General features: G+C 44.5%; 2 protein-coding genes across 2 annotated transcripts in view; both read right to left on the bottom strand.

Moving 5' to 3' along the window:
* LOC116978101 (vascular cell adhesion protein 1-like) overlaps positions 1-27,391 on the bottom strand; it is an 82,380-nt gene that overhangs the window by 39,320 nt on the left and 15,669 nt on the right. Inside the window, exons 3-9 of the mRNA XM_033029124.1 lie at positions 15,236-15,369; positions 14,771-15,046; positions 8,053-8,355; positions 7,668-7,934; positions 2,182-2,457; positions 607-909; positions 222-488 (exon numbers count right to left, since the gene is read on the bottom strand). Coding sequence (XP_032885015.1) covers positions 222-488; positions 607-909; positions 2,182-2,457; positions 7,668-7,934; positions 8,053-8,355; positions 14,771-15,046; positions 15,236-15,296 — 1,753 coding nt within the window. The 5' untranslated portion in view covers positions 15,297-15,369. The remainder of the gene's footprint in view (positions 1-221; positions 489-606; positions 910-2,181; positions 2,458-7,667; positions 7,935-8,052; positions 8,356-14,770; positions 15,047-15,235; positions 15,370-27,391) is intronic.
* Positions 20,853-27,391, bottom strand: part of LOC116978102 (hemicentin-2-like) — a 28,188-nt gene continuing 21,649 nt past the window's right edge. Inside the window, exons 18-19 of the mRNA XM_033029125.1 lie at positions 25,935-26,198; positions 20,853-20,914 (exon numbers count right to left, since the gene is read on the bottom strand). Of these exons, the coding sequence (XP_032885016.1) occupies positions 20,853-20,914; positions 25,935-26,198 (326 nt within the window). The remainder of the gene's footprint in view (positions 20,915-25,934; positions 26,199-27,391) is intronic.

Genomic DNA, 27,391 nt, shown 5'->3' on the forward strand with positions numbered 1-27,391 from the left:
ATGCATCCACCCAATCTATTCCTCTCATGATTTATACACCTCTATAAGATCACCCCTCATATGCGCTCCAAGGAATAGAGTCCCAGCCTGCCCAACCTCTCCCTATAGCTCAGACCCTCTAGCCCTGGCGACATCCTGGTAAATCTTCTCTCAACCCTTTCCAGCTTGACCACGTCTTTCCTATAACAGTGATAGTAAAATTACAATTGAAACCCACGCACCTTGAATGTAGAATTCCACCTCCTTGGTGCTTGTCCCCAGTTTATTGCCGGCTTCACAGCGGTACATTCCCGTGTCCCCGAAAAGGGCCGGTGACAGGTGCAGAATCGCTCGGTCCTCGGCCACGACTGACCAGTTGCCAGAGGATAACTTGCTCCACACAATCGTGGCAGCGGGGCTGCTGGCTGCAGCACAGGTTAGCCGAACATCCTGACCCTCTCTCACTGTGGCAGAGGGCTCTGCAGTAATGTCAATCCATGTGGGAGCATCTGTAGAAGGAGATGGGATAATTCACTACATTAAAGGCGGGCGACTTAAACCATTGTCCAGACTATGACTATGACTGCGACTCCGTTCTCAATGTAATATCTCTGTCTCCATACTTACAGTGAACCTGTAACGTTAGCGTCCCCTCGGCCTTGCGTGGTTGGTTCTCCGTGAGTAATTGCACTCGGCATGTCAGCTCTTGTCCTGAGTCTCGCAATTCGGCCGTCAGTTCGTAGGTGAAGTTCATCGCCGTTTCTACCTCCGTGTAGGCACGGAAGCTGTCGGTCTTCAGCAACGTTGTTCCTTTCAGCCACTCCACCTCCACTAGAGCAGGGTAGACTTTGGGGACCGTACATCTCACAGAGCCTCTCTGGCCAACTTCTAGGCTGCCCACAGTCTCCACGATGAGTGTGTCGGACAGAGCTGCAACGACACATGGATTCAGGAATCAAACAGGGATTCAGGGTGGAATGTACAGCGCCCAAGGTGCCCATCGATTTAGTCAGAGGGTGGTGAATCTGCGGAATTCATTGCCACAGAAGGCTGTGGAGGCCAAGGCAATGGATATATTTAAGGCAGAGATAGGCAGATTCTTGATTAGTACGGGTGTCAGAGGTTATGGGGAGAAGGCAGGAGAATGGGGTTAAGAGGGAGAGATGGATCAGCCATGATTGAATGGCGGAGTAGACTCGATGGGCCGAATGGGCGAATTCTGCTCCTATCACTTATGATTTGTTACTAAACTCTCATTCAATCGGCAAAAGGACAACTTTCATGTCAGAAAACATTCATGAATCTGTTAACTAAAATATTTGTTGAAGACCAAAACAAAGACAATCGTTGGAAGGCCCTGAATAAAACAGCGTGTTCCAGAAATACTCATCGGGCAGGCAGTATTGGTGGAAAGAAAACAGAGGGAAAACTGCTCTCTCCAGACGCTGTGCTACAACGAGTGAAATCTCCCCAGAACAATGACCTTTCAGTGGAACAGCAGATGCTGGTTTAAACCGAAGATAGACACAAAAAGCTGGAGTAACTCAGCAGGCCAGGTAGTATCTCTGAGAAAAAAGGGACGATTGCTGCCAATTGGGCCGCGCCCCGAAGGGGGGCCCAGCGCTGGAGTCATCCAAAGCTCCGCTCTAGGATCTTTGGAGAAATCTACTCTCGGTTCGGGTAGATCTACCCCGGGTGGAGGGGGGAGAGAGCGGTGGAGAGAAAGTAGAGGGGTGGAGGGGGAAGAAAGGGGTAGATGGGGAGGGGGTGTGAGGGGGAATGGAGAAGGGGAGGGGGTCGTTCCATCACGGTCCCGGGGTAGCGCTTACATGTATGCAATTTTATATTAAAATGTAGCTTAGATCTGTTTGGTCCATTAACTCGCAGGCACATTTTAAGCGCACATTTTGATTACTTTCCATTCTACCATAGAGATATAAAGTCTATAATAGACTTTATTTGTATTTCTATGATTCTACAGACCTTGGCTGGGATCCTGGGACTCACCAAAAGTGTTCCCAATTGGGCCCCGCACCTCCTAAGGCCGGCCATGGAGGAACGGGTGAGGTTTCGGGTCGAGATTCTGTTTCTCTCTTCGTGGAGGCTGCACCAATAGTTGTGTTTCCAGTGGTTTTTTTTAACTTTTATCTGGCCGGACAAAGTTGCAACAAGTTTACAGTCGGGAGATGGGTTAATACTCACAGAATATATTGATGTTGGCATATTTTCGTTTTTCTTCTGCGCCGCATTTTGCGGAACAAGTGTACTTGTGTTGGTTCTGCGGGGTAACCGCGGAGATGGTGAATGTGGACACCGAGCCCCGAGTTGTGATTGTTCCGCCCAGGGGGTTATCGGTGCCGATTCTCCACGTGAAGGTCGGAGACGAGCAGCTCTTCGCCACACAGTTCAACTCCAGCGAGTCCCCGATACGAGCCCACACGTTTCTAGACGGGTTTAATTCCAAATTGAAGGCGGATCCTGCAGTTTTGAAACAACACACAAGTAATATTATTTTTTAAAGCTTACAAGTTTAACGCTTTAAATATTCACCTCTTTATTTCTTTAAACAAACAGATACCAAAATTGATACTTTGGTGCCTGAGATTTAACACGAAACGAATCCGAAGAAAATGCAGATTATTAGTGGTGTAAAATAAATGAGAAACCTGTGGCGAGCATCAATGCAAGAGTAATTGTAGCGGCTGGGTCACATCTCCCTCCCGCCATGGTTCAGCTGCACTCGGACACACACACACACACAAGCCGAGGTTGGCTTCACTTCTGCAAGGGGCGTCAGGCTCTGGAGCTGTGAGCCTGGGCTCCGCCGCCCCGCTTTATAACCCCGTCTGGAAGAGCAGGGGACTTCCCTTGGCGTCAGGGGAGCAATCCCCACCACGCACCGTTCACTGGCTCCTGGTCTTTCCCTGCTGAAGGGAATTTACCACAAAGTAGGTATGTTGCAAAGCCTACCTGAAGCGTCGTTGAAGATCTGCTGCTGAGGGTGTGCGCGATTTTGGCGCCGTTTAGAGGGGGCGGGTTTAAAACGCGATTTTCTCTAAGCTGTTCCAATCGAAAATGTTCAGCCTAGTTAATTATTAACGAAAAATCGCTGGAAGACCCCGTCGCAAAAGCTATTATTAGGTTTAAAGGCCTTGAATAATAGTTATAGTAGTTTAAAAATCAATCTCTAAACCCGCGACCGCCAGCAACCGCAGGGTCTCATAAAGCAAACAACTGAAGTTAGGTTGTATATTTTTACATTAAAAAGGGCTTCTAAAGATCCCTTTATACAAAGTTTAATATTGCGAGTAGCTCATTTTGGGCCCATTGTATCCCGCAGTATTTTTCTCGGCATTTGGGGCACAAATCTACCGCAATGTGAACGTTCTAAACCAGCGCGTTCCACAGGGACCCACTGGAAAGCTGATTTAAATGGGCATTTATTTACAGCAATTAAACACTAAATTCCTTCCATTTGGCCTATAAATTAATGTAAATGAGATTTAAAAATCATGTTTTATTGTGAATTATTTGTGAATATTATTTGGACATTTAGGCTATTTAAAAATGTTAATCATTTATTAAGAAATGGATAGATGTTTAGATCTAGTAATTGAAGTCTGAAATTAGCTACAATTAGGTAACTAACTAATTATATGCTTTAATTTCAGGTCATCCAAGTAAGATTATTTTATATTTGTTTCAGAATGCTTCAATCTATGATAACTGAAAATTTCATTCAGTTCTCTTAATTTTTAAGAAAGTTATGGGCTTTTGACTGTTCACGATCACAGCTTTTTTGTTATGTCCATAGCAAATCAATAGGGAACAAGATGCTCATTTCCCAGTATGAAAATGGCCATAACTTTTTAAATACTTGAGATATGAAAGTGAATTAGGTGTCAAATTAAACTTATTTTTATGCTTTATCTGATGGGCTAAATTACAGACTTGATTTTTTAAATCTCAAAATTTTGTAACATTGCTACTTATGGAAGCGCAGAATCACATTTTTTTGTTAAATGCATTTTACGCACGAACGAGAGCCACTCGGCCCATTGGATTCGTGCCAGCACAAACTAAGGGCCATCCATTTGGATCCCACTTGCTCCTCTCCCCATGGTCCTGCAAATCCTTCCATTAATGTTTCCAGCTTTCTTGGAATGCAAACACGGAATGTGTTTCGTTTCTCTCATGTCACTATTAATTATTTGCCAATCGCCTTCATTCTTTTTCACCTCCTTTTTGACGCCAAGACCAATGGGTCCATTTATTTTCCACTTTCAACCATCTTCACTGACCTGTGCCCACATCAGTTTCCTCCCGTGTTATGTTTCAACGAGACTATAGAAGGACACGTATAGAATGTAGCACAGGGTGGGGGGTTATAAAGCGGGTCTCTACCAGAGCACCTCATATGTCAGATCATACCCCAAGTACCTCAGCTCATGCTCCCCTTTTGGGACAGTATGCTTTATTCCACATTGTCCTGCCCACCAAACTGCATCACTGTACATTTCTCTGCTTGAGGATCAAAGGAAATATTTTAGGAGTGGGTCATTTGTCCACTCGAGCTTGCTCTGCTAATCATCAAGATCATAGCCTATCTTCGAACTCCATCTCATTTTCTCTGACTATTCATAAATCCCTTCCTTCCCTGAATATCTGAATATTACTCCTCATCTGAGTCCTAAATTATCTAATGTTGTTCTGGTTCAAATTCCTGAAAGGGAAAACATCCTCCCTGCATCCTCTCATTCTAATCTAGAGAGAAAAACGGGTCCAGTCTATTCAATATCTCCTCCCAATGAAAACTTACCATTCCTGGAAGCAGTCCGCTGATTTTTTTTTTGCACTCCCTTTATACAAGAACATGTCTTTTGGTTACAGAGAACAAAACTGAACATAATGCCCCACGTGTAGTCTTCCTAAGGATCTTTATAATTGCAGAAAGACATCCTTATGCCTGTACTCAAATACTCTCATCATAAGGTTACATACTTTTGCTTCCTAAATTCTGCTCTAATTCAATTTACACGTTTGTCGATGATACCACCATAGTGGATCGAAACTCAAACAATGATGAGATGGAGTACAGGAAGTAGAGAGATTAGTAATAGGGTAGACACAAATGGGACAGTCGAGGATGGAGTTAAAGAGAAAGAGAGTAAAGGGATGGTTAATGACCCCAGAATTAACGGGAAAGAAAGCTCACAAAGGGATAGGAGAGTATGGCCAAGTGTAATAGGGATCGATGTGAAAGGTGAGATGCGTAAGGAATTAAAAATATTGTATATGAATGCGCGAAGTATAAGAAGTAAAGTAGATGAGCTTGAGGCTCAGTTAGAAGTTGGTAGATATGACATTATGGGGATTACTGAGACGTGGCTGCAGGAGGATCAGCCTGGGAACTTAATATTCAGGGTTATACATCCTATAGAAAGGACAGGCAGGTGGGCAGAGAAGGGGGGGTAGCTCTGCTGGTGAAGGAGGGAATTCAGTCTCTTGCGAGGGAAGACATAGGGACTGACGAGGTAGAGTCACTCTGGGGTACACAAAATTGCTGGGGGAACTCAGCGGGTGCAGCAGCATCTATGGAGCGAAGGAAATAGGCGACGTTTCGGGCCGAAACCCTTCTTCAGTCACTCTGGATTGAGTTGAGGAATTGGAAAGGCAAGAAGACACTAATTGGTGTTATTTACAGACCCCCAAATAGTAGCCCGGATGTAGGGTGTAAGTTGCAGCAGGAGTTAAAACTGGCATGTAACAAAGGTAATGCCACTGTGGTGATGAGGGATTTCAATATGCAGGTAGACTGGGAAAAGCAGGTTGGTTCAGGACCCCAAGAAAGAGAGTTTGTAGAATGCCTCCGAGATGGATTCTTCGAGCAGCTTGTAATGGAGCCGACCAGAGAAAAGGCAATTCGGGATTTAGTGTTGTCCAATGAACCAGCTATGATAAGAGAACTCGAGGAAAAGGAACCGCTTGGAGGTAGTGATCATAATATGATTAGTTTTAATCTGAAATTTGAGAAGGAGAATGTTAAATCGGAAGTGGCAGTGATGCAGTTGAACAAAGGGGACTATGAAGGCATGAGACGGGAGCTGGCCAAAGTAGACTGGAAAGGGATCCTAGCAGGAATGACAGTGGAACAGCAATGGCAGGAATTTCTGGGCATAATCCGGAAGACGCAGGATCATTTCATTCCAAAAAGGAAGAAAGATTCTAAGGGGAGTAGGAGGCAACCGTGGCTGCCAAGAGAAGTTATGGATAGAATAAAACAAAAAGAAAAGGGGCCAAAGATATAAGCAATGTTCCAGGCTTGTTGTTGCACACAGCAGGAATAATTCATAGTTTTGGGTGGCACAGTGGCACAGCGGTAGAGTTACTGCCTGACACCTGAGACCCAGGTTCAATCCTGACTACGGGTGCTGTCTGTATGGAGTTTGTACATTCTCCCTGATTTCTGTGTTGGTTTCCTCTGGGTGCTTCAGTTCCCTCCCACACTCCAAAGACGTGCAAGTTTTGTAGCTTAATTAGTTTCTGTAAATTGTCCTTAGTGTGTAGGATAGAACTAGTGTATAGGTGATCGTTGGTTGGTGTAGTGGGCCGAAGGGCCTGTTTCCACGCTGTATCTCTAAACTTAACTAAAACTAAACTATATTTATATTACATCCCACTGTGAGCAGGATAGACAATGTGCACAAGAACGCCATCAACTTGCAGAGCTATAGATGCTTGAGCTGCAACCAAATCTGCTTTAATACTCTCTTCTTGTTGCACGTGCATGGCGTTCTTGTGCACATTGTCTATCCTGCTCACAGTGGGTGCCCAATCAGGATTGTTGACATCATTCCATGCTGCAGGCTTGTCTGTTATTAGGTGATAAATAAATAAATAAGTAGTTTGGGTGATTGTGCAGGCTTTAAACAAGAAACATTGAGAAATATTTTTTGGCAAATAATAAAATGTCCTGCTTTTGTCCAACTAACAGCTGACAGCTTGCATCTCAGTAAAATTTATTTCAAAACGCATTGATAGTTTACGATTATTTAAATGGTAAATGGAGCTTCAGAAGCATTTTCATTTTGCATGTTAAAACCCATCCGAGAACCATGGGCGATTTTACAATTTTACTGACGGATTTTTAACTTTTAATACTTTTCATCTAACGAATGAATAAAGATAAAACGTCAATAATGCCTTACTTTTGATGAAATGCAGCGAGCAAACGCGATAATTCCCGATATTTTCAATCTTTAAATCTCCACGGCAAATGTCCGCTATCAACTTCCGCCGTTTGGACCCCTTCAGCTCCCTCTTGAATTTACCTTAGTTTCTATCTTTTTTTTGGACTGTAAATTTAGGTAGCTGTTCCTCACGGTCACCCCGACTGGCACAGTAAATTGCTGCTCAAAAACTGGCCGTTTTCGATGTTTTTAACGGGTGTGAAAGTGCGTGTTTTCCCATTCACTAACATGTACCGGAAGTGACGCATGTACTCCAGTTAAAATTTTCGGTCACGTGGGTGCGGATCTACACTCCAGTGACCTTTAGTGAAATCACCCTATAGCTCAGACCCTTTAGCCCTGGCGACATCCTGGTAAATCTTCTCTCAACCCTTTCCAGCTTGACCACGTCTTTCCTATAACAGTGATAGTAAAATTTCAATAGTGAAACCCACGCACCTTGAACGTGGAATTCCACCTCCTTGGTGCTTGTCCCCAGTTTATTGCCGGCTTCACAGCGGTACATTCCCGTGTCCCCGAACAGGGCCGGTGACAGGTGCAGAATCGCTCGATCCTCGGCCACGACTGACCAGTTGCCGGAGGATAACTTGCTCCACACAATCGTGGCAGCGGGGCTGCTGTCTGCAGCACAGGTTAGCCGAACATCCTGACCCTCTCTCACTGTGGCAGAGGGCTCTGCAGTAATGTCAATCCATGTGGGAGCATCTGTAGAAGGAGATGGGATAATTCACTACATTAAAGGCGGGCGACTTAAACCATTGTCCAGACTATGTCTATGACTGTGATTCCGTTCTCAATGTTATATCTCTGTCTCCATACTTACAGTGAACCTGTAACGTTAGCGTCCCCTCGGCCTTGCGTGGTTGGTTCTCCGTGAGTAATTCCACTCGGCATGTCAGCTCTTGTCCTGAGTCTCGCAATTCGGCCGTCAGTTCGTAGGTGAAGTTCATCGCCGTTTCTACCTCCGTGTAGGCACGGAAGCTGTCGGTCTTCAGCAACGTTGTTCCTTTCAGCCACTCCACCTCCACTTGAGCAGGGTAGACTTTGGGGACCGTACATCTCACAGAGCCTCTCTGGCCAACTTCCAGACTGCCCACAGTCTCCACGATGAGTGTGTCGGACAGAGCTGCAACGACACATGGATTCAGGAATCAAACAGGGATTCAGGGTGGAATGTACAGCGCCCAAGGTGCCCATCGATTTAGTCAGAGGGTGGTGAATCTGCGGAATTCATTGCCACAGAAGGCTGTGGAGGCCAAGGCAATGGATATATTTAAGGCAGAGATAGGCAGATTCTTGATTAGTATGGGTGTCAGAGGTTATGGGGAGAAGGCAGGAGAATGGGGTTAAGAGGGAGAGATGGATCAGCCATGATTGAATGGCGGAGTAGACTCGATGGGCTGAATGGGCGAATTCTGCTCCTGTGACTGATTGGCTCTAGCCCAAGTGGGAGGAGAGAAGTGAGTCAGAGGGGTAAAAACAGTTAAAGTAGAGGCCAACGACAGGCAGACTTTACTCAGAACTGCTGTAGATTTGGGAGCAACAGCAGCAGGAGCTTAGCAAGAGATACGACTGATTGGCTCTAGCCCAAGTGGGAGGAGAGAAGTGAGTCAGTGCAGGGAAAACAGTTGAAAACTGAGGAATTTGGTTTGTAAATTGGTAAATCAGGCAATTTATCAGTCAATTTAAGCAAGACTGCTCTTAGCGAGCGGCAGTGAGTGAGCGGCCTTGTGAGGAAGTGCCCTGTGAGAAAAGTGTGAGTCTTTGGCTCGAGAGTCTTCGGCGCTGAGGAGAGGAGACCACGCAATACGCTTGAGAGGTAGAGACGAAAGAAGGAGATGTCAGGCAAGCTGATTCAGTGCGATGCTTGCAGTATGTGGGAGGTCAAGGACACCGCTGGTGCCTCTGGCTGCTACAAATGCGAGAACTGCATCCAGGTAGAGCTCCTGAAGGGCCGTGTTGGGGAACTTGAGAAGCAAGTGGATGACCTCCGGTTCGTCCGAGAAACGGAGTCGTTCCTCGACAAGTCCTACAATACGATTGTTACACCCAAGGTACTGGAAGAGAGAAGGTGGGAGACAGTGAGAACGGGAGGGAAGCATGGAATGCCAACGTCCCCGGGTGTTGTACCTCTTGTGAACAGGTTCACCCACTTAGAAGCTGTCGGGACAGAAGAGGTGTTTACACTGGGCGGCGGACTGGCTTGTGATGCGAATAGGGCTGTTGAGCCAAAACCAAAAAGGCCTAAGGCAGGCAACGCCATTGTAGTGGGAGACTCCATTGTGAGAGGTACGGACAGGGGTTTCTGCGGCAACAGACGGGATGCGAGGATGGTGTGCTGCCTTCCTGGTGCCAGGATCCAGGATGTCACGGACAGAGTGCAGAAAATCCTCAAGGGCGAAGGTGAACATCCGGAAGTGGTAGTGCATGTCGGCACAAACGATGTCGGAAAGAAGGGGATGAATATTCTGCAGCGTGACTTTAGAGAGCTCGGAAAAATGCTGAAAAGCAGGACCTCCAGGGTTGTTATCTCCGGTTTGCTTCCAGTTCCTCGTGCTGGCGAGAGCAGGAACAGGGAGATACGGGACTTGAACGTGTGGCTGAGGAACTGGTGCACGGGGCAGGGATTTAGATTCTTAGATCACTGGGATCTGTTTTGGGGTAAGGGGGAACTGTACAAAAGGGACGGATTGCATCTTAACAGGTGTGGGACCAGCATTCTGGCAGGCAGGTTTGCCACTGCTACACGGGTGGTTTTAAACTGAATAAGGGGGGTGGGGTGTCGAATGGGATAGTGGAGGATGGAGTTAAAGGGAAAGGGTTTCTTAAATGTGTGAGCGTAGAGACAGAGGGGTGTAAAATGAGGGTAGAAGCAATAGGTAGCAAGGTGAAAAGTAAAAGTGGCAGGCAGACAAAACCAGGGCAAAAATCAAAAAGGGCCACTTTTCAACATAATTGTATAAGGGGTAAGTGTGTTGTAAAAACAAGCCTGAAGGCTTTGTGTCTCAATGCAAGGAGCATTCGTAATAAGGTGGATGAGTTGAATGTGCAGATAGCTATTAATGACTATGATATAGTTGGGATCACGGAGACATGGCTCCAGGGTGACCAAGGCTGGGAGCTGAACATCCAGGGATATTCAATATTCAGGAGGGATAGAGAGAAAGGAAAAGGAGGTGGGGTAGCGTTGCTGATTAGAGAGGAGATTAACGCAATGGAAAGGAAGGACATTAGTTTGGAGGATGTGGAATCGGTATGGGTAGAGTTGCGAAATACTAAGGGGCAGAAAACGCTGCTGGGTGTTGTGTATAGGCCACCTAACAGTAGTAGTGAAGTTGGAGATGGTATCAAACAGGAAATTAGAAATGCGTGCGACAAAGGCAAAACCGTTATAACGGGTGACTTCAATCTACATATAGATTGGGTGAATCAAATTGGCAGGGGTGCTGAGGAAGAGGATTTCTTGGAATGTATGCGGGATAGTTATCTAAATCAACATGTAGAGGAACCAACGAGAGAGCAGGCTATTTTAGACTGGGTATTGAGTAATGAGGAAGGGTTAGTTTGCAGTCTTGTTGTACGTGCCCCCTTGGGCAAGAGTACCATAATATGGTTGAGTTCTTCATTAGGATGGAGAGTGACATTGTTAATTCAGAAACAATGGTTCTGAACTTAAAGAAAGGTAACTTTGAGGGTATGAGATGTGAATTGGCCAAGATCGACTGGCAATTAATTCTAAAAGGGTTGACGGTGGATATGCAATGGAAGACATTTAAAGACTGCATGGATGAACTACAAAAATTGTTCATCCCAGTTTGGCAAAAGAACAAATCAGGGAAGGTAGTACATCCGTGGATAACAAGGGAAATCAGGGATAATATCAAAGCGAAGGATGATGCGTACAAATTAGCCAGAAAAAGCAGCATACCGGAGGACTGGGAGAAATTCAGAGACCAGCAGAGGAGGACAAAGGGCTTAATTAGGAAAGGAAAAATAGATTATGAAAGAAAACTGGCAGGGAACATAAAAACTGACTGCAAAAGTTTTTATAGATATGTGAAAAGAAAGAGATTAGTTAAAACAAATGTAGGTCCCTTGCAGTCAGAAACAGGTGAGTTGATCATGGGGAACAAGGATATGGCGGACCAATTGAATAACTACTTTGGTTCCGTCTTCACTAAAGAAGACATAAATAATCTGCCGGAAATAGCAGGGGAACGCGGGTCAAAGGAGTTGGAGGAATTGAGTGAAATCCAGGTTAGCTGGGAAGTGGTGTTGGTTAAATTGAATGGATTAAAGGCCGATAAATCCCCAGGGCCAGATAGGCTGCATCCCAGAGTACTTAAGGAAGTTGCTCCAGAAATAGTGGATGCATTAGTAATAATCTTTCAAAACTCTTTAGATTCTGGAGTAGTTCCTGAGGATTGGCGGGTAGCAAACGTAACCCCACTTTTTAAGAAGGGAGGGAGAGAGAAAACGGGGAATTACAGACCAGTTAGTCTAACATCGGTAGTGGGGAAACTGCTAGAGTCAGTTATTAAAGATGGGATAGCAGCACATTTGGAAAGTGGTGAAATCATTGGACAAAGTCAGCATGGATTTACAAAAGGTAAATCATGTCTGACGAATCATATAGAATTTTTCGAGGATGTAACTAGTAGCGTGGATAGGGGAGAACCAGTGGATGTGGTGTATCTGGACTTCCAGAAGGCTTTCGACAAGGTCCCACATAAGAGATTAATATACAAACTTAAAACACACGGCATTGGGGGTTCAGTATTGATGTGGATAGAGAACTGGCAGGCAAACAGGAAGCAAAGAGTAGGAGTAAACGGGTCCTTTTCACAATGGCAGGCAGTGACTAGTGGGGTACCGCAAGGCTCAGTGCTGGGACCCCAGCTATTTACAATATATACTAATGATCTGGATGAGGGAATTGAAGGCAATATCTCCAAGTTTGCGGATGACACTAAGCTGGGGGGCAGTGTTAGCTGTGAGGAGGATGCTAGGAGACTGCAAGGTGACTTGGATAGGCTGGGTGAGTGGGCAAATGTTTGGCAGATGCAGTATAATGTGGATAAATGTGAGGTTATCCATTTTGGTGGCAAAAACAGGAAAGCAGACTATTATCTAAATGGTGGCCGACTAGGAAAAGGGGCGATGCAGCGAGACCTGGGTGTCATGGTACACCAGTCATTGAAAGTAGGCATGCAGGTGCAGCAGGCAGTGAAGAAAGCGAATGGTATGTTAGCTTTCATAGCAAAATGATTTGAGTATAGGAGCAGGGAGGTTCTACTGCAGTTGTACAGGGTCTTGGTGAGACCACACCTGGAGTATTGCGTACAGTTTTGGTCACCAAATCTGAGGAAGGACATTATTGCCATAGAGGGAGTGCAGAGAAGGTTCTCCAGACTGATTCCTGGGATGTCAGGACTGCCTTATGAAGAAAGACTGGATAGACTTGGTTTATACTCTCTAGAATTTAGGAGATTGAGAGGGGATCTTATAGAAACTTATAAAATTCTTAAGGGGTTGGACAGGCTAGATGCAGGAAGATTGCTCCCGATGTTGGGGAAGTCCAGGACAAGGGGTCACAGCTTAAGGATAAGGGGGAAATCCTTTAAAACCGAGATGAGAAGAACTTTTTTCACACAGAGAGTGGTGAATCTCTGGAACTCTCTGCCACAGAGGGTAGTCAAGGCCAGTTCATTGGCTATATTTAAGAGGGAGTTAGATGTGGCCCTTGTGGCTAAGGAGATCAGAGGGTATGGAGAGAAGGCAGGTACGGGATACTGAGTTGGATGATCAGCCATGATCATATTGAATGGCGGTGCAGGCTCGAAGGGCCGAATGGCCTACTCCTGCACCTAATTTCTATGTTTCTATGTACCACCTGTCCTTATACATCCTCCCTCGACTCCATTTAGATATGAACATGATTTGTTACTAAACTCTCATTCGATCGGCAAAAGGACAACTTTCATGTCAGAAAACATTCATGAATCTGTTAACTAAAATATTTGTTGAAGACCAAAACAAAGACAATCGTTGGAAGGCCCTGAATAAAACAGCGTGTGCCAGAAATACTCATCGGGCAGGCAGTATTGGTGGAAAGAAAACAGAGGGAAAACTGCTCTCTCCAGACGCTGTGCTACAACGAGTGAAGTCTCCCCAGAACAATGACCTTTCAGTGGAACAGCAGATGCTGGTTTAAACCGAAGATAGACACAAAAAGCTGGAGTAACTCAGCAGGACAGGTAGTAACTCTGAGAAAGAAGGAACGCAGGGCTGGCCTTAAGCCAATTGGACCGATTGCTGCCAATTGGGCCGCGCCCCGAAGGGGGGCCCAGCGCTGGAGTCATCCAAAGCTCCGCTCTAGGATCTTTGGAGAAATCTACTCTCGGCTCGGGTAGATCTACCCCGGGTGGAGGGGGGAGAGAGGGGTGGAGAGAGAGTAGAGGGGTGGAGGGGGAAGAAAGGGGTAGATGGGGAGGGGGTGTGAGGGGGAATGGAGAAGGGGGTGGGTGGGTCGTTCCATCACGGTCCCGGGGTAGCGCTCCCGCCCCTCCAGTCGCCGTGCTTCACGCACACATCCCCGGCTCCACCCCTCACTCTGCCCGGGGAGACGTGTTGAACAACACAGGGAGGGCCGGGCCGGGGGTTGGAGCAACGTTTACAAACCTCGGCCTCAGCTCACACCCGTCCGCCCAGACCCCAGCATCCGCTCCTGCCGCCTCCCTCCCTTCTCCCCTTCCCTTCTTCCCTCCCTCCCTTCTCTCCTTCCCTCCCTCCTCTCTCTCTTTTCCCTTATCTCCTTCGCTCCATCCCTTATTTCTCTCCTTCCCTCCATCCTTTGTCTACTTCCCTCCCTTCCTTCTGTCCTTCCTCCCTTCTCTCCTTCCCTCCCACACACACACATAACGCACAGACAACTAACACACACACACACACAACTAGGTTAGGATGGGGTAGAAGCCCAAAGGGTAGGATGGGGCTGAAGCCCACAATTTAATGCCTGGACTGGTTTTTCACCAATAGTTATTGGCTTTCCAGGATCTATTTAATTTAATTACTTTTTTTTTCATTTCACTGTCACTAAAACAAGTGGTATTGTAACGATGTAGTTTTCAAAGGTGATCTACACATTTTGTTTGTTACTTGTAGGCTTACATGTATGCAATTTTATATTAAAATGTAGCTTAGATCTGTTTGGTCCATTAACTCGCAGGCACTTTTTAAGCGCACATTTTGATTACTTTCCATTCTACCATAGAGATATAAAGTCTATAATAGACTATTTGTATTTCTATGATTCTACAGACCTTGGCTGGGATCCTGGGACTCACCAAAAGTGTTCCCAATTGGGCCCCGCACCTCCTAACGCCGGCCCTGAAGGAACGGGTGAGGTTTCGGGTCGAGATTCTGTTTCTCTCTTCGTGGAGGCTGCACCAATAGTTGTGTTTCCAGTATTTTTTTTTAACTTTTATCTGGCCGGACAAAGTTGCAACAAGTTTACAGTCAGGAGATGGGTTAATACTCACAGAATATATTGAGGTCGGCATATTTTCGTTTTTCTTCTGCGCCGCATTTTGCGGAACAAGTGTACTTGTGTTGGTTCTGCGGGGTAACCGCGGAGATGGTGAATGTGGACACCGAGCCCCGAGTTGTGATTGTTCCGCCCAGGGGGTTATCGGTGCCGATTCTCCACGTGAAGGTCGGAGAGGAGCAGCTCTTCGCCACACAGTTCAACTCCAGCGAGTCCCCGATACGAGCCCACACCTTTCTAGACGGGTTTAACTCCAAATTGAAGGCGGATCCTGCAGTTTTGAAACAACACACAAGCAATATTATTTTTTAAAAGCTTACAAGTTTAACGCTTTAAATATTCACCTCTTTATTTCTTTAAACAAACAGATACCAAATTTGATACTTTGGTGCCTGAGATTTAACACAAAACGAATCCGAAGAAAATGCAGATTATTAGTGGTGTAAAATAAATGAGAAACCTGTAGCGAGCATCAATGCAAGAGTAATTGTAGCGGCTGGGTCACATCTCCCTCCCGCCATGGTTCAGCTGCACTCGGACACACACACAAGCCGAGGTTGACTTCACTTCTGCAAGGGGCGTCAGGCTCTGGAGCTGTGAGCCTGGGCTCCGCCGCCCCGCTTTATAACCCCGTCTGGAAGAGCAGGGGACTTCCCTTGGCGTCAGGCGAGCAATCCCCACCACGTACCGTTCACTGGCTCCTGGTCTTTCCCTGCTGAGGGGGAATTTACCACAAAGGGCATCACAGTTCAAATAAACACAAATAAAAAACATATTTTTCCCAGGTTTGCCAATTCCATATCTTGCAAATCATAACTAGACACTTATGGAAGCGCAGAATCACATTTTTTTGTTAAATGCATTTTACGCACGAACGAGAGCCACTCGGCCCATTGGATTCGTGCCAGCACAAACTAAGGGCCATCCATTTGGATCCCACTTGCTCCTCTCCCCATGGTCCTGCAAATCCTTCCATTAATGTTTCCTGCTTTCTTGGAATGCAAACACGGAATGTGTTTCGTTTCTCTCATGTCACTATTAATTATTTGCCAATCGCCTTCATTCTTTTTCACCTCCTTTTTGACGCCAAGACCAATGGGTCCATTTATTTTCCACTTTCAACCATCTTCACTGACCTGTGCCCACATCAGTTTCCTCCCGTGTTATGTTTCAACGAGACTATAGAAGGACACGTATAGAATGTAGCACAGGGTGGGGGGGTTATAAAGCGGATCTCTACCAGAGCACCTCATATGTCAGATCATACCCCAAGTACCTCCGCTCATGCTCCTCTTTTGGGACAGTATGCTTTATTCCACATTGACCTGCCCACCAAACTGCATCACTGTACATTTCTCTGCTTGAGGATCAAAGGAAATATTTTAGGAGTTGGTCATTTGTCCACTCGAGCTTGCTCTGCTAATCATCACGATCATAGCCTATCTTCGAACTCCATCTCATTTTCTCTGACTATTCATAAATCCCTTCCTTCCCTTAATATCTGAATATTACTCCTCATCTGAGTCCTAAATTATCTAATGTTGTTCTGGTCTATTCAATATCTCCTCCCAATGAAAACTTACCATTCCTGGAAGCAGTCCGCTGATTTTTTTTTTGCACTCCCTTTATACAAGAAGATGTCTTTTGGTTACAGAGAACAAAACTGAACATAATGCCCCATGTGTAGTCTTCCTAAGGATCTTTATAATTGCAGAAAGACATCCTTATGCCTGTACTCAAATACTCTCATCATAAGGTTACATACTTTTGCTTCCTAAATTCTGCTCTAACTCCATTTACATGTTTGTCGATGATACCACCATAGTGGATCGAAAATCAAACAATGATGACATGGAGTACAGGAAGTAGAGAGATTAGTAATAGGGTAGACACAAAATGCTGGAGTAACTCAGTGGGACAGGCAGCATCTCTGGAGAGAAGGAATGGGCGACGTTTCGGGTCAAGACAGGCAGGTTTGCCACAGTTACACGGGTGGTTTTAAACTGAATAAGGGGATGGGGTGTCAAATGGGACAGTCGAGGATGGAGTTAAAGGGGAAGAGAATAAAGGGATGGTTAATGACCTCAATATTAACAGGAAAGGAAGCTCACAAAGGGATAGGAGAGTATGGTCAAGTGTAATAGGGATCGATGTGAAAGGTGAGATGTGTAAGGAATTAAAAGTATTGTATATGAATGCGCAAAGTATAAGAAGTAAAGTAGATGAGCTTGAGGCTCAGTTAGAGGTTGGTAGATATGACATTGTGGGGATTACTGAGACGTGGCTGCAGGAGGATCGGGCCTGGGAACTTAATATTCAGGGTTATACATCCTATAGAAAGGACAGGCAGGTGGGCAGAGGAGGGCGGTAGCTCTGCAGGTGAGGGAGGGAATTCAGTCCCTTGCGAGGGAAGACAGGGACTGACGAGGTAGAGTCACTGTGGATTGAGTTGAGGAATTGTAAAGGCAAGAAGGCACTAATTGGTGTTATTTACAGACCCCCAAATAGTAGCCCGGATGTAGGGTGTAAGTTGCAGCAGGAGTTAAAACTGGCATGTAACAAAGGTAATGCCACTGTGGTGATGGGGGATTTCAATATGCAGGTAGACTGGGAAAATCAGGTTCGTTCAGGACCCCAAGAAAGAGAGTTTGTAGAATGCCTCCGAGATGGATTCTTAGAGCAGCTTGTAATGGAGCCGACCAGAGAAAAGGCAATTCTGGATTTAGTGTTGTCCAAAGAACCAGATATGATAAGAGAACTCGAGGTAAAGGAACTGCTTGGAGGTAGTGATCATAATATGATTAGTTTTAATCTGAAATTTGAGAATGAGAACGTTAAATCGGAAGTGGCAGTGATGCAGTTGAACAAAGGGGACTATGAAGGCATGAGAGGGGAGCTGGCCAAAGTAGACTGGAAAGGGATCCTAGCAGGAATGACGGTGGAACAGCAATGGCAGGAATTTCTGGGCATAATCCGGAAGACGCAGGATCATTCATTCCAAAAAGGAAGAAAGATTCTAAGGGGAGTAGGAGGCAACTGTGGCTGACAAGAGAAATTATGGATAGAATAAAACAAAAAGAAAAGGGGCCAAAGATATAAGCAATGTTCCAGGCTTGTTGTTGCACACAGCAGGATTTATTAATAGTTTTGGGTGGCACAGTGGCACAGCGGTAGAGTTACTGCCTGACAACACCTGAGACCCAGGTTCAATCCTGACTACGGGTGCTGTCCGTATGGAGTTTGTACATTCTCCCTGATTTCTGTGTTGGTTTCCTCTGGGAGCTTCAGTTCCCTCCCACACTCCAAAGACGTGCAAGTTTTGTAGCTTAATTAGTTTCTGTAAAGTGTCCTTAGTGTGTAGGATAGAACTAGTGTATAGGTGATCGTTGGTTGGTGTAGTAGGTTGAAGGGCCTGTTTCCACGCTGTATCTCTAAACTTAACTAAAACTAAACTATATTTATATTACATCCCCTTCAAAATAAAAGTTTAACTTCCTTTACTTTATTTTACTTTACCTTATTCTGCTGCATCTTGTGTTCATTACATAGTTAGTCTCTGTCCCTGGTTCAAAATATGCATTGATAGAGAGGGAAATACAGTTCTTAGCTCAAGTTGATTCATTTTCTTCAGAATTGAGGAAAGTTAGCAATTTATTGTGACAGTAAAGATTTTGCTGTTTTGACTTTCTCATTTATAAACTCAGCCATAAACTCGTCCAAAATGGAAAGTGGGCTTGTCCTGTTTAATAGGTACACAAAAATGCTGGAGAAACTCAGTGGGTGCAACAGCATCTATGGAGCGAAGGAAATAGGCGACGTTTCGGGCCAAAACTCTTCTTATACTGCTCAGGATGTGAATGTGCAAAAATCATTATTTTATTTGGCTTTTGGACAAATTTACAATTATTTTAATGGAAATTAGTCTGATTTGGTGTCAAACTAACCAAACATGGATTCATCCACTTTCTTGTTTTTACTTGCTCCTCAACTGCCTCTAGAATTCCTGCAAAATGTTATTCAAAGAAAAACTGCCGACTGGACCCCCCTACGACAATGTCTACGACAATGTCTCCAACACGCTACAACAACCTACCACCTAGTCGACATCAAGCTACCGCAAGCTACCGACAACCGGCGACCCTTTAGGAAGTCCATCTACGACCACACCTACGACAACCTACGTCCACCCGCGACCAGCTACGACCCTGTCGGCGACAACTGAAGACAACGTCAGCCAATTCAATCGCCGGTACCTGTCGCCGGTTGACGAAGGTTGGCACCCCGGCGACCATGTGGCGACAGCCTAGTCCCCTGTAGTCATGTGAAAAATCGCCTCGGGCCTGTCCCACTTAGGCGATTTTTTAGGCGACTACCGAAATTTTTTTAACATGTTGAAATATTTTCAGTGAGAGTGGCGACAATTTGGGCTGTCATAGATTGTCGTAACTTGTTGTAGGGGCTGTCATAGGTGCTGCCGTAGGTTGTCGCCAGGTTAACATAGGTTGTCGCTGGGTGCTGACATTGTTCTCGTCACTGGCAGTCGCCTAGAAAAATAACCTAAGTGTGACAGGCCCTTTACTGAAATAGATGATTGTTCACTGTGAAAGTTTTGGCAGTAACTCTGCATGCTGCTGCTTCATAGAACCAGTTTATTTCCGAAAGAACAGGAAGTCTACTTTGCTGTTACAGCTGATATGTTCCACTTAACATTCAACTCCCTGTTGCCATAATTGTTATTTTGTCATTTGGTTTCAAAGAATCAGCGCTTTAAATCACTTTTTGCAAAAGCTTCTTCGGAAAAGAAAGAAGTAAGGACACCGACTGGTTCGAGGCATACTTAGATGAAATGTCACTCATCATTGAAGCTATAGGTCCAACCATCCAAAAGTGCTTCTCTGAAATCTGCAGACCTGACCATCATCACTGGCAAAAAGAAGCGGGTGGATCACTGTGTCGAACATCATTCTCAGCCACATTCATGCTAGGCTGACATCTCCTCTGCAACTCTTGATGCTCTCCCTCAGGTGCCAGCGTACCTGAGTGCTCAGGTGCCGGAAACAGGCCCTTCGGCCCACTGTTCAATGAAGAGACTGAACTCTGAATATGCAGACACATACTGCAGCTCACCTACAAATATTGGGGTGACATTGGTTCTTGAGTGGAAGTTGTGAAGGTTGATAGTTTTTCATCAGCCCTGTGGATTAGTAACATTCCAGCGGAATGCTTATTGTTTGCACCTCTGATTCCATGCCCTCCCATCTGCTTTGGAGACTTGGACTAGCCACAGCCGCCATCTCAAAGCACTGGTGAGGGACCACTAAAAATGGCTCACAAAAATCTTCCAATGAACAGTTTTGGGCCTCATATCTGATGAAGGATGTGCTGACTTTGGAGAGGGTCCGGAGGAGAACAATCCCATGGATATTCGGGTTAACAGAGGTGGAGCGTTTGAAGACTCTGGGCCTATACATGCTGAAGTTTAGATGGATAAGGGGGGATCTCATGGAAACCCACTGGATCGTGAAAGGCCTAAATTGAGTGGATGTGGAGAGGATGTTTCCAGTAATGGGAGAATCTAGAAGCAGTTGGGGAACAGCCTCAGAATAAAAAGAATGTACCTTCTAAATGGAGTTGAGGAGGAATTTCTTTAGCCAAAGGGTGGTGAATCTGTGGAATTAATTTCCACAGATGGTTGTGGAGGCCAAGTCATTGGGTATTTTTAAGGCAGAGATTGATAGGTTCTTGATTAGGGAAGGCGTCAAAGTTTATGGAGAGAACACAGGAGAATGGGGTTGAGAGGAAAAAAAATAGATCAGCCATGATTAAATGGCCGAGGAGACTCAATGGGCTGAATGGCCTAATTCTGTCTGTATGTCCTATGGTTTTATGGTTTTAATCTATCGGAAGGTAAAGCCAATTATTGTCTACTCTCAGTATTTTTGGTATTGTGGTCCAAGGTACACCTAGTCTGCTCCATCTGATAGACCACATTATACAGAAGCCTGACAATACACTCTCAAAACAGAATCTCAATTCTAAGCTCCGTCATAGTAAAAGACACTGAGTTACACAAAGGTTCAGGGATAGTTTTCAAACGTGCTTGAAAGGATGTCACATTTCCACTGATTCCTGGGAATACCTGGTCCATTAGTGCTCAAGGTGGAGGGGATTCCAGATGATCATATAATCCTTGAGTCCATGTGTTGGGAGCTTCTAGGAGCCCAACATAAATGATGGATAGAGCACATCACCTCTGACGCTACACACTTGCTGGTCCCATTGATCCAGAGATGCTGCCTGATCCAGGGTTGGTGTCGGTTCCTTTAAATGCACTCTGACCCATAGGTACATTTACGTTAATCTCTCCAACATCCCATTCTATTCTTATCAATATGTCACAGATCGTCACTGTGATTGTTACCATGCTGAAACCTCACTACAGGATACTAGACTTGGTTTAGAGGTTTGTTATTACTATCCTAATAGCCAGCTATTCTGCCTCCTATAGAGGCCTAAGTTGCCATGAGATTGGACCCACTGTTTCTTACTGCGTTTTTTCAGTTTAGAGAGATACAGCATGGAAACAGGCCCTTCGGCCCACCGTGTCCGCGCCAACCAATGATCATCCATACACCAGTTCTATCCTCTACGCTAGGGACAATTAATCTACAAACCTGCACATCTCTAGGACATGGGAAGAAACTGGAGCACCTGGGGAAAACCCGTGCGGTCACAAGGAGAGCGTACAAACTCCGCACAAACAGCACCCATAGTGAGGATCGAACCTGGGTCTCAGGTGCTGTATGGCAACAACTCTACCGCTGAGCCACTGTATAACTTTGAGCTTTCCTTTAATAGTGGAGATGGTCACACCATGCATTAATGTTTTGTAGTCATTGTCTCAATAACATTCTACCCTGTCCCAACCTCTTTCTTTCATCTAAGAATGAAGGGAGGAGTAGGCCCTGTGTGCCTTGGCTCCACCATCAATTTGATGTTGACCTCAAATGCATTTTACTGCCCATTCCCCATAACCCTTGACTCTTGTATAGTACAAAAATATCAACATTAAGCTTGAATATATTCAAAGACGGCCTCCGAAGATTCACAACATTCTGAGAGCTAAAATCCCTCCTTATCTCACACGTACTTGTCTGACCCCCTATTCCTGGCTGGTGATCCGGGGAATAATCTTCAGTGTGGAAATAAACACTATCCAACTAGTCTAAATAAACACAAAGACCTCAAAACGACTCTACTCCTCAAATGTTTCCACCCTGTGGTACTTCATAATCTTTAAAATTAAATTATCAAACCATTACTTTATTTTCTGTTTCCTCCTCCCATACCCTTTTTTTAAAATCATTGGTGATATCCTATATCCATGGCCTTTGACCTATATGTGTTAGTAACTCATTTTAAATGATAAGAATTTTAAAGACAGTCATTTTGGTCTAATTGATATTCTATATCACAATTTATTTGGGATACCAGGTTCCCAAGAGGTTGTGCAGCTCGTATAGTTTATTTTTGCTGCAGCTCAAATGTGTTTGTTAAATCAAAGTTGCTCTCCATATATTAAATTTCATAAACGTAGAAGATTTAGAAAGCTAAACTCTAAACAAATAAACTTGTCACATTTACAGTAAGTGCTTTGACTGAACCTATAGACTAACATTGCTGTGATTATATTTAAATCTCAGACCATCAGGATTCACAGACTATCATGAGAAAGAGCTCAGATAATTATACAGTTTATTAAAACCCGCAACATTAGTCCATATAATCAGTAGTACAAGTGTCCACACAAGTTTTCAGATATTCAGTCGCTTTTAGAACCAGCCAAATCATTCATTCTAGACATGCAATCTTTCCTGGACTGACAGCATTGCAAAATGTACTGGAACTGGACTTTTTGTTTAAAATGATTGCAAGTGTCACTGAAATTCCTGGTTTTCACGTTGGAAACTTATTATTCTCAAATGTTGACAACAGTAAAGTTGACAATATTATATTGTAATTGTGAAAAATCTTTGCTAATATTTTAAATTACTTAATTTGAGAGGTGTATTAAGTCAAAAAATAAATAATATTGAAATTAATTTGTTTCATCTGTTCTTGCAGGCTTTGACATTAGGTGAAAAAATGATTGAAATAACATGTGGGGACAGTAATTGACTTTAACAATAGTTTAGTTCAATGAGTACAATTCATTTGGTTTAGATTTCCAGTTCCAGCTTCAGAAAACGGAGTCACTGATCAATGGTCCTCAGCTGAGAGTTCAGTACCTAAACCAGCACACAATTCCGAGATTCAGCCACAATGGAAGATGTCCCAGTTCAATGTGTAGGGAATGCATTGCAAAAGTGGTTCAAACGTTCTGGGAAGAATGCAGCAGCATTTAAAAAATATATATATACAGATAATCAACAGCATCGCCGTAGGAGGTCAAATAATTTTTGATCCATAAACAGTAGAACAGTAAGTGTAAAGTGCCTTGCTCCTGGCTCACATATGGCCTCCCATTACCCACAGGGGAAGGTACACAAAATTGCTGGGGAAACTCAGCGGGTGCAGCAGCATCTATGGAGCGAAGGAAATTTCCTTTGCTCCATAGATGCTGCTGCACCCGCTGAGTTTCCCCAGCAATTTTGTGTACCTTCGATATTCCAGCATCTGCAGTTCCCTTTTGAACACCCACAGGGGAAGGATGAGATCAAGTCCAGCACCATTTTGCATCCGAAAAAACTAGATCTGTTTCACTGAAGAATGCTAATAGTTTGAATTGTGCTTGGCACATGGGAGAGAGATATCGAAAATGCATTTTAGGCCAGAGAACTTTTTGAAGTGAATTGTTTGTGCACTATTTCCTTAGCACAGTACTATTCCTCACAAGAACACCAGCAAATTCAAATTACAGAATATTATATACAATAAAGTGCCCTAAGTTTGTCTACTGTACACTTTTTAGATAGCAGCTGTTGGTAATATTTTGAATCGTGTTATAATCCAACACCTTCATTTCCCAACTCCCTGCCCCTAGCAGCACAGTCCCAGAGGTTGATCGGTGCTAGAAGTGTGATTGTCCATTCCTTTGATCCTTTGTTTACACTTCACAGTATCTCTCCCGCTATTGTGTAAGATTTTGTCAAGCAGCTTCTGCGAAAGGCATAAAACAGAGCAGAAAATAGTCCTGCTGATGCAACTGTGGCTCCTGTGCACACTGTTTCCAGAACACCCGCAGGTAATTTTTCTGAAAAAAGACAGAAGAATATTTTTAAAGAACAATATCAGTAAAATACATTCTCCACACAACAATTCTCAATCTATACTTACCGATAACTTGTATTTCCACAAATCCTGTCTGTTTCCCAAGTTTATTAATCACTTTGACCTTACAATGCCCAGCGACACTTGGTGTATTTTTCATGGATTGTAAAGTTGTCGTTACTGAAGGACAGCACATTTTCACTGTTGTTCACTAGTTTCTTCCAGGTTAAATTGGCTGAGGGGAACAGGAGGAGGAGCCATCTTGGGGGACGGCTGCTAACCAGCAGCCGTCCGTTTAACTCACTTTTTTTTTGGAGTTTTAGTAAGTCCTGTCCTTTGTCTGTTGGAGAATGGACTTTTTAATGTGGGGGGGAAGGAGGTAATTATACTTCTGGGGCGCTATCACGGAGCGGAGCGGGCGATGCCTTGCCTGGGTCGCCGCGCTGGATCGACGCGCTGGAGCTCCGGTGAGCTGTGACCGCCGAGATCAACACCTCCGGGCTGCGGATCTGCGGAGCGGGCGGCGCCGACTCTAACATCGGGAGCCTGGGAGCTCCAAACCGGCGCGGCCTTGTCGGCTTCGGAAGCCGCAGTCCCCAGTCAGGAAGCGGCCGTTCCAGGTGGCCCAGCCGCTGAGAGGACTTTCCCGACGCCGGGGCAACACCACCCGGTGAGAACGGCCAGGAACATCGGGCCTCCGTTGAAGCAATAGCGGTGGCCTCAATAGGCCTGACTTTGGGTGAACTGGGGATGGGGACTGGACATTGTGCCTTCCCCCACAGTGGTAACCATTGTGGGGGGATTATTTTTTTTTGTGTGTAAGTAAACATGATAGTTTGTGTCCAAGATGGCTGTCGGAAGGGAGAGTGGACGCTGGCGCGGTTTAGCTGCCGCTGCTCTCTCTTCACATTGTGTTTTTGATTTTTTGTCTTTGGATTGAATTCTGTTTTTAATTTGTGTTTTGGTGATGTCTTTATTATTTATTTTATTCCGATTATATGTTTTATTATTCTTGTTAATCTCTGTAAGGTGTCCTTGAGATTTTTGAAAGGCGCCCAAAAATAAAATTTATTATTATTATTATTATGTTATGAATGGTGCAGCCAATGGTGACCTTTTCTCCTTCATCGACCAGTTTGGAAGGGTGAGCCCAAACAGTCAGGTCTGGTGATGAGGGGGAAAATACATGTCCATTGACTCTGTACATTTACCTGATCTATACATCTCATGATGTCTATTAATGATTGTTACAATCATAGATTGTTGCAATGTCTAATAATCACCATGACTTGTCAGCTCAAGTTTCTGTTCAAGGAATTAGGCACAAAAAGCTAGAAATTCTCTCCAGTCCTGTGCCAAAGGATGGCAGCAGTTAGTTACACTTTCACATACATTGTTAAATTAAAACCTCCTCTAGTTGACATAAAAGATTCGGTAACACAATTATAAATTTAAAGTGCCAGAGTTCTGCCCAGTTTATTCCTGCATCCTGGTCAATATTTATCACTAAACCAACATCAGTCTAAAGAAGGATCCCAACTTGAAACATTACCCATCCATGTTCTCCAGGGATGTTACCTGACACACCGAGTTACTCCAGAACTTTGTGTCTTTTTGTTGTTGTAAATCAGCATATACAATTTATTTTTCTTCATCATTACAACTAATTGGTTTTCCTCACATTGCTCTTTGTGAGAATGTGCTGCACCACATTTCGTTGCTTCACATGTCAAAGGCACTTTATTGGTGATAAAGTGTTTGCGTAGTCCTGAATGGTATGAATGTTCCCCCATAAATCCAAATCATTCTTTCCCCCCCTCGTAATAATTCAAGTGAAAATACTTTTCACATTCAGTTCCTGTAAATTTCTCATTAATTTCCACACAAACCTTGAACCTGGAGTTTGGTGATGTTGATCTGCTTCCCCAGAGCATTAATGGCCTCACATTGATAGAGCCCAGCATCAGCTGGCTGGACATCACGGATTGTCAATGTCCCATTCTCAGAGTCTAGCTCGCTCCATCCGCTCGATGAATTCCTCCTCAGTACAAGCTGGGCAGGGGGGTTGGACTGGGTTGTGCAGCTGAACGTGACCCTGTCTCCTTCCTTCACAGCAGAGGGGGTGATGGAGAGGGTAGTGTCCCTGGGGCCACCTGAAACCAGAGGCGTGAGAAATTAATGAACTGCAAAAAGTTGAGCCACATCCGTGCAAAGAAACATAGTTATTGCCATAAAGTGATATAGTGTGGAAACGGGACTTTCGGCTCAACTTACCCACACCAGCCATCATGTCCCAGCTACACTAGTCCCGCCTGCCCGTGTTTGGTCCATGTCCCTCCAAACCTGTCCTATCCAAGAAGGGTTTCGGCCCGAAACGTCGCCTATTTCCTTCGCTCCATAGATGCTGCTGCACCCGCTGAGTTCCTCCAGCAATTTTATGTACCTTCGATATTCCAGCATCTGCAGTTCCCTTTTGAACACCTATCCATGTACCCGTCTAACTGTTTCTTAAATGTTGGGATAGCCCCAGCCTCAACTACCTCCTCTAGCAGCTTGTTCCATACACCCACAACCCTTGGTGTAAAAAGGTTACCCCTCAGATTCCTATGAAGTCTTTTCCCTGACACATTAAACCTATGTTCTCTGGTCCTTGATTCACCTACTCTGGGCAAGAGACTCTGTACATCTACCTGATCTATTCATATCATTATGTCTATTAATGATTGTTACAATCATAGATTATTGCAATGTATAATAATCACCATGACTTGTCAGCTCAAGTTTCTGTTCAAGGAGTTAGGCACAAAAAGCTAGAAATTCTCTCCAGTCCTGTGCCAAAGGATGGCAGCAGTTAGTTACACTTTCACATACGTTGTTAAATTAAAACCCCCTCTAGTTGACATAAAAGATTCGGTAACACAATTCTAAATTTAAAGTGCCAGAGTTCTGCCCAGTTTATTCCTGCATCCTGGTCAATATTTATCACTAAACCAACATCAGTCTGAAGAAGGATCCCAACTTGAAACATTACCCATCCATGTTCTCCAGGGATGTTACCTGACACACTGAGTTACTCCAGAACTTTGTGTCTTTTTGTTGTTGTAAATCAGCATATACAATTTGTTTTTCTTCATCACTATAACTAATTGGTTTTCCTCACATTGCTCTTTGTGAGAATGTGCTGCACCACATTTCGTTGCTTCACATGTCAAAGGCACTTTATTGGTGATAAAGTGCTATGATAAATGCTATGTTGTATTTTTATTAGTGTGCTGCCAGGATATCCGAATTTCCCCTGAAACGGGGATTAATAAAGTTATTATTATTATTATTAAAGTGTTTGCGT

Source organism: Amblyraja radiata, chromosome 10 (assembly GCF_010909765.2).
Source record: "Amblyraja radiata isolate CabotCenter1 chromosome 10, sAmbRad1.1.pri, whole genome shotgun sequence".
NCBI lineage: Eukaryota > Metazoa > Chordata > Chondrichthyes > Rajiformes > Rajidae > Amblyraja > Amblyraja radiata.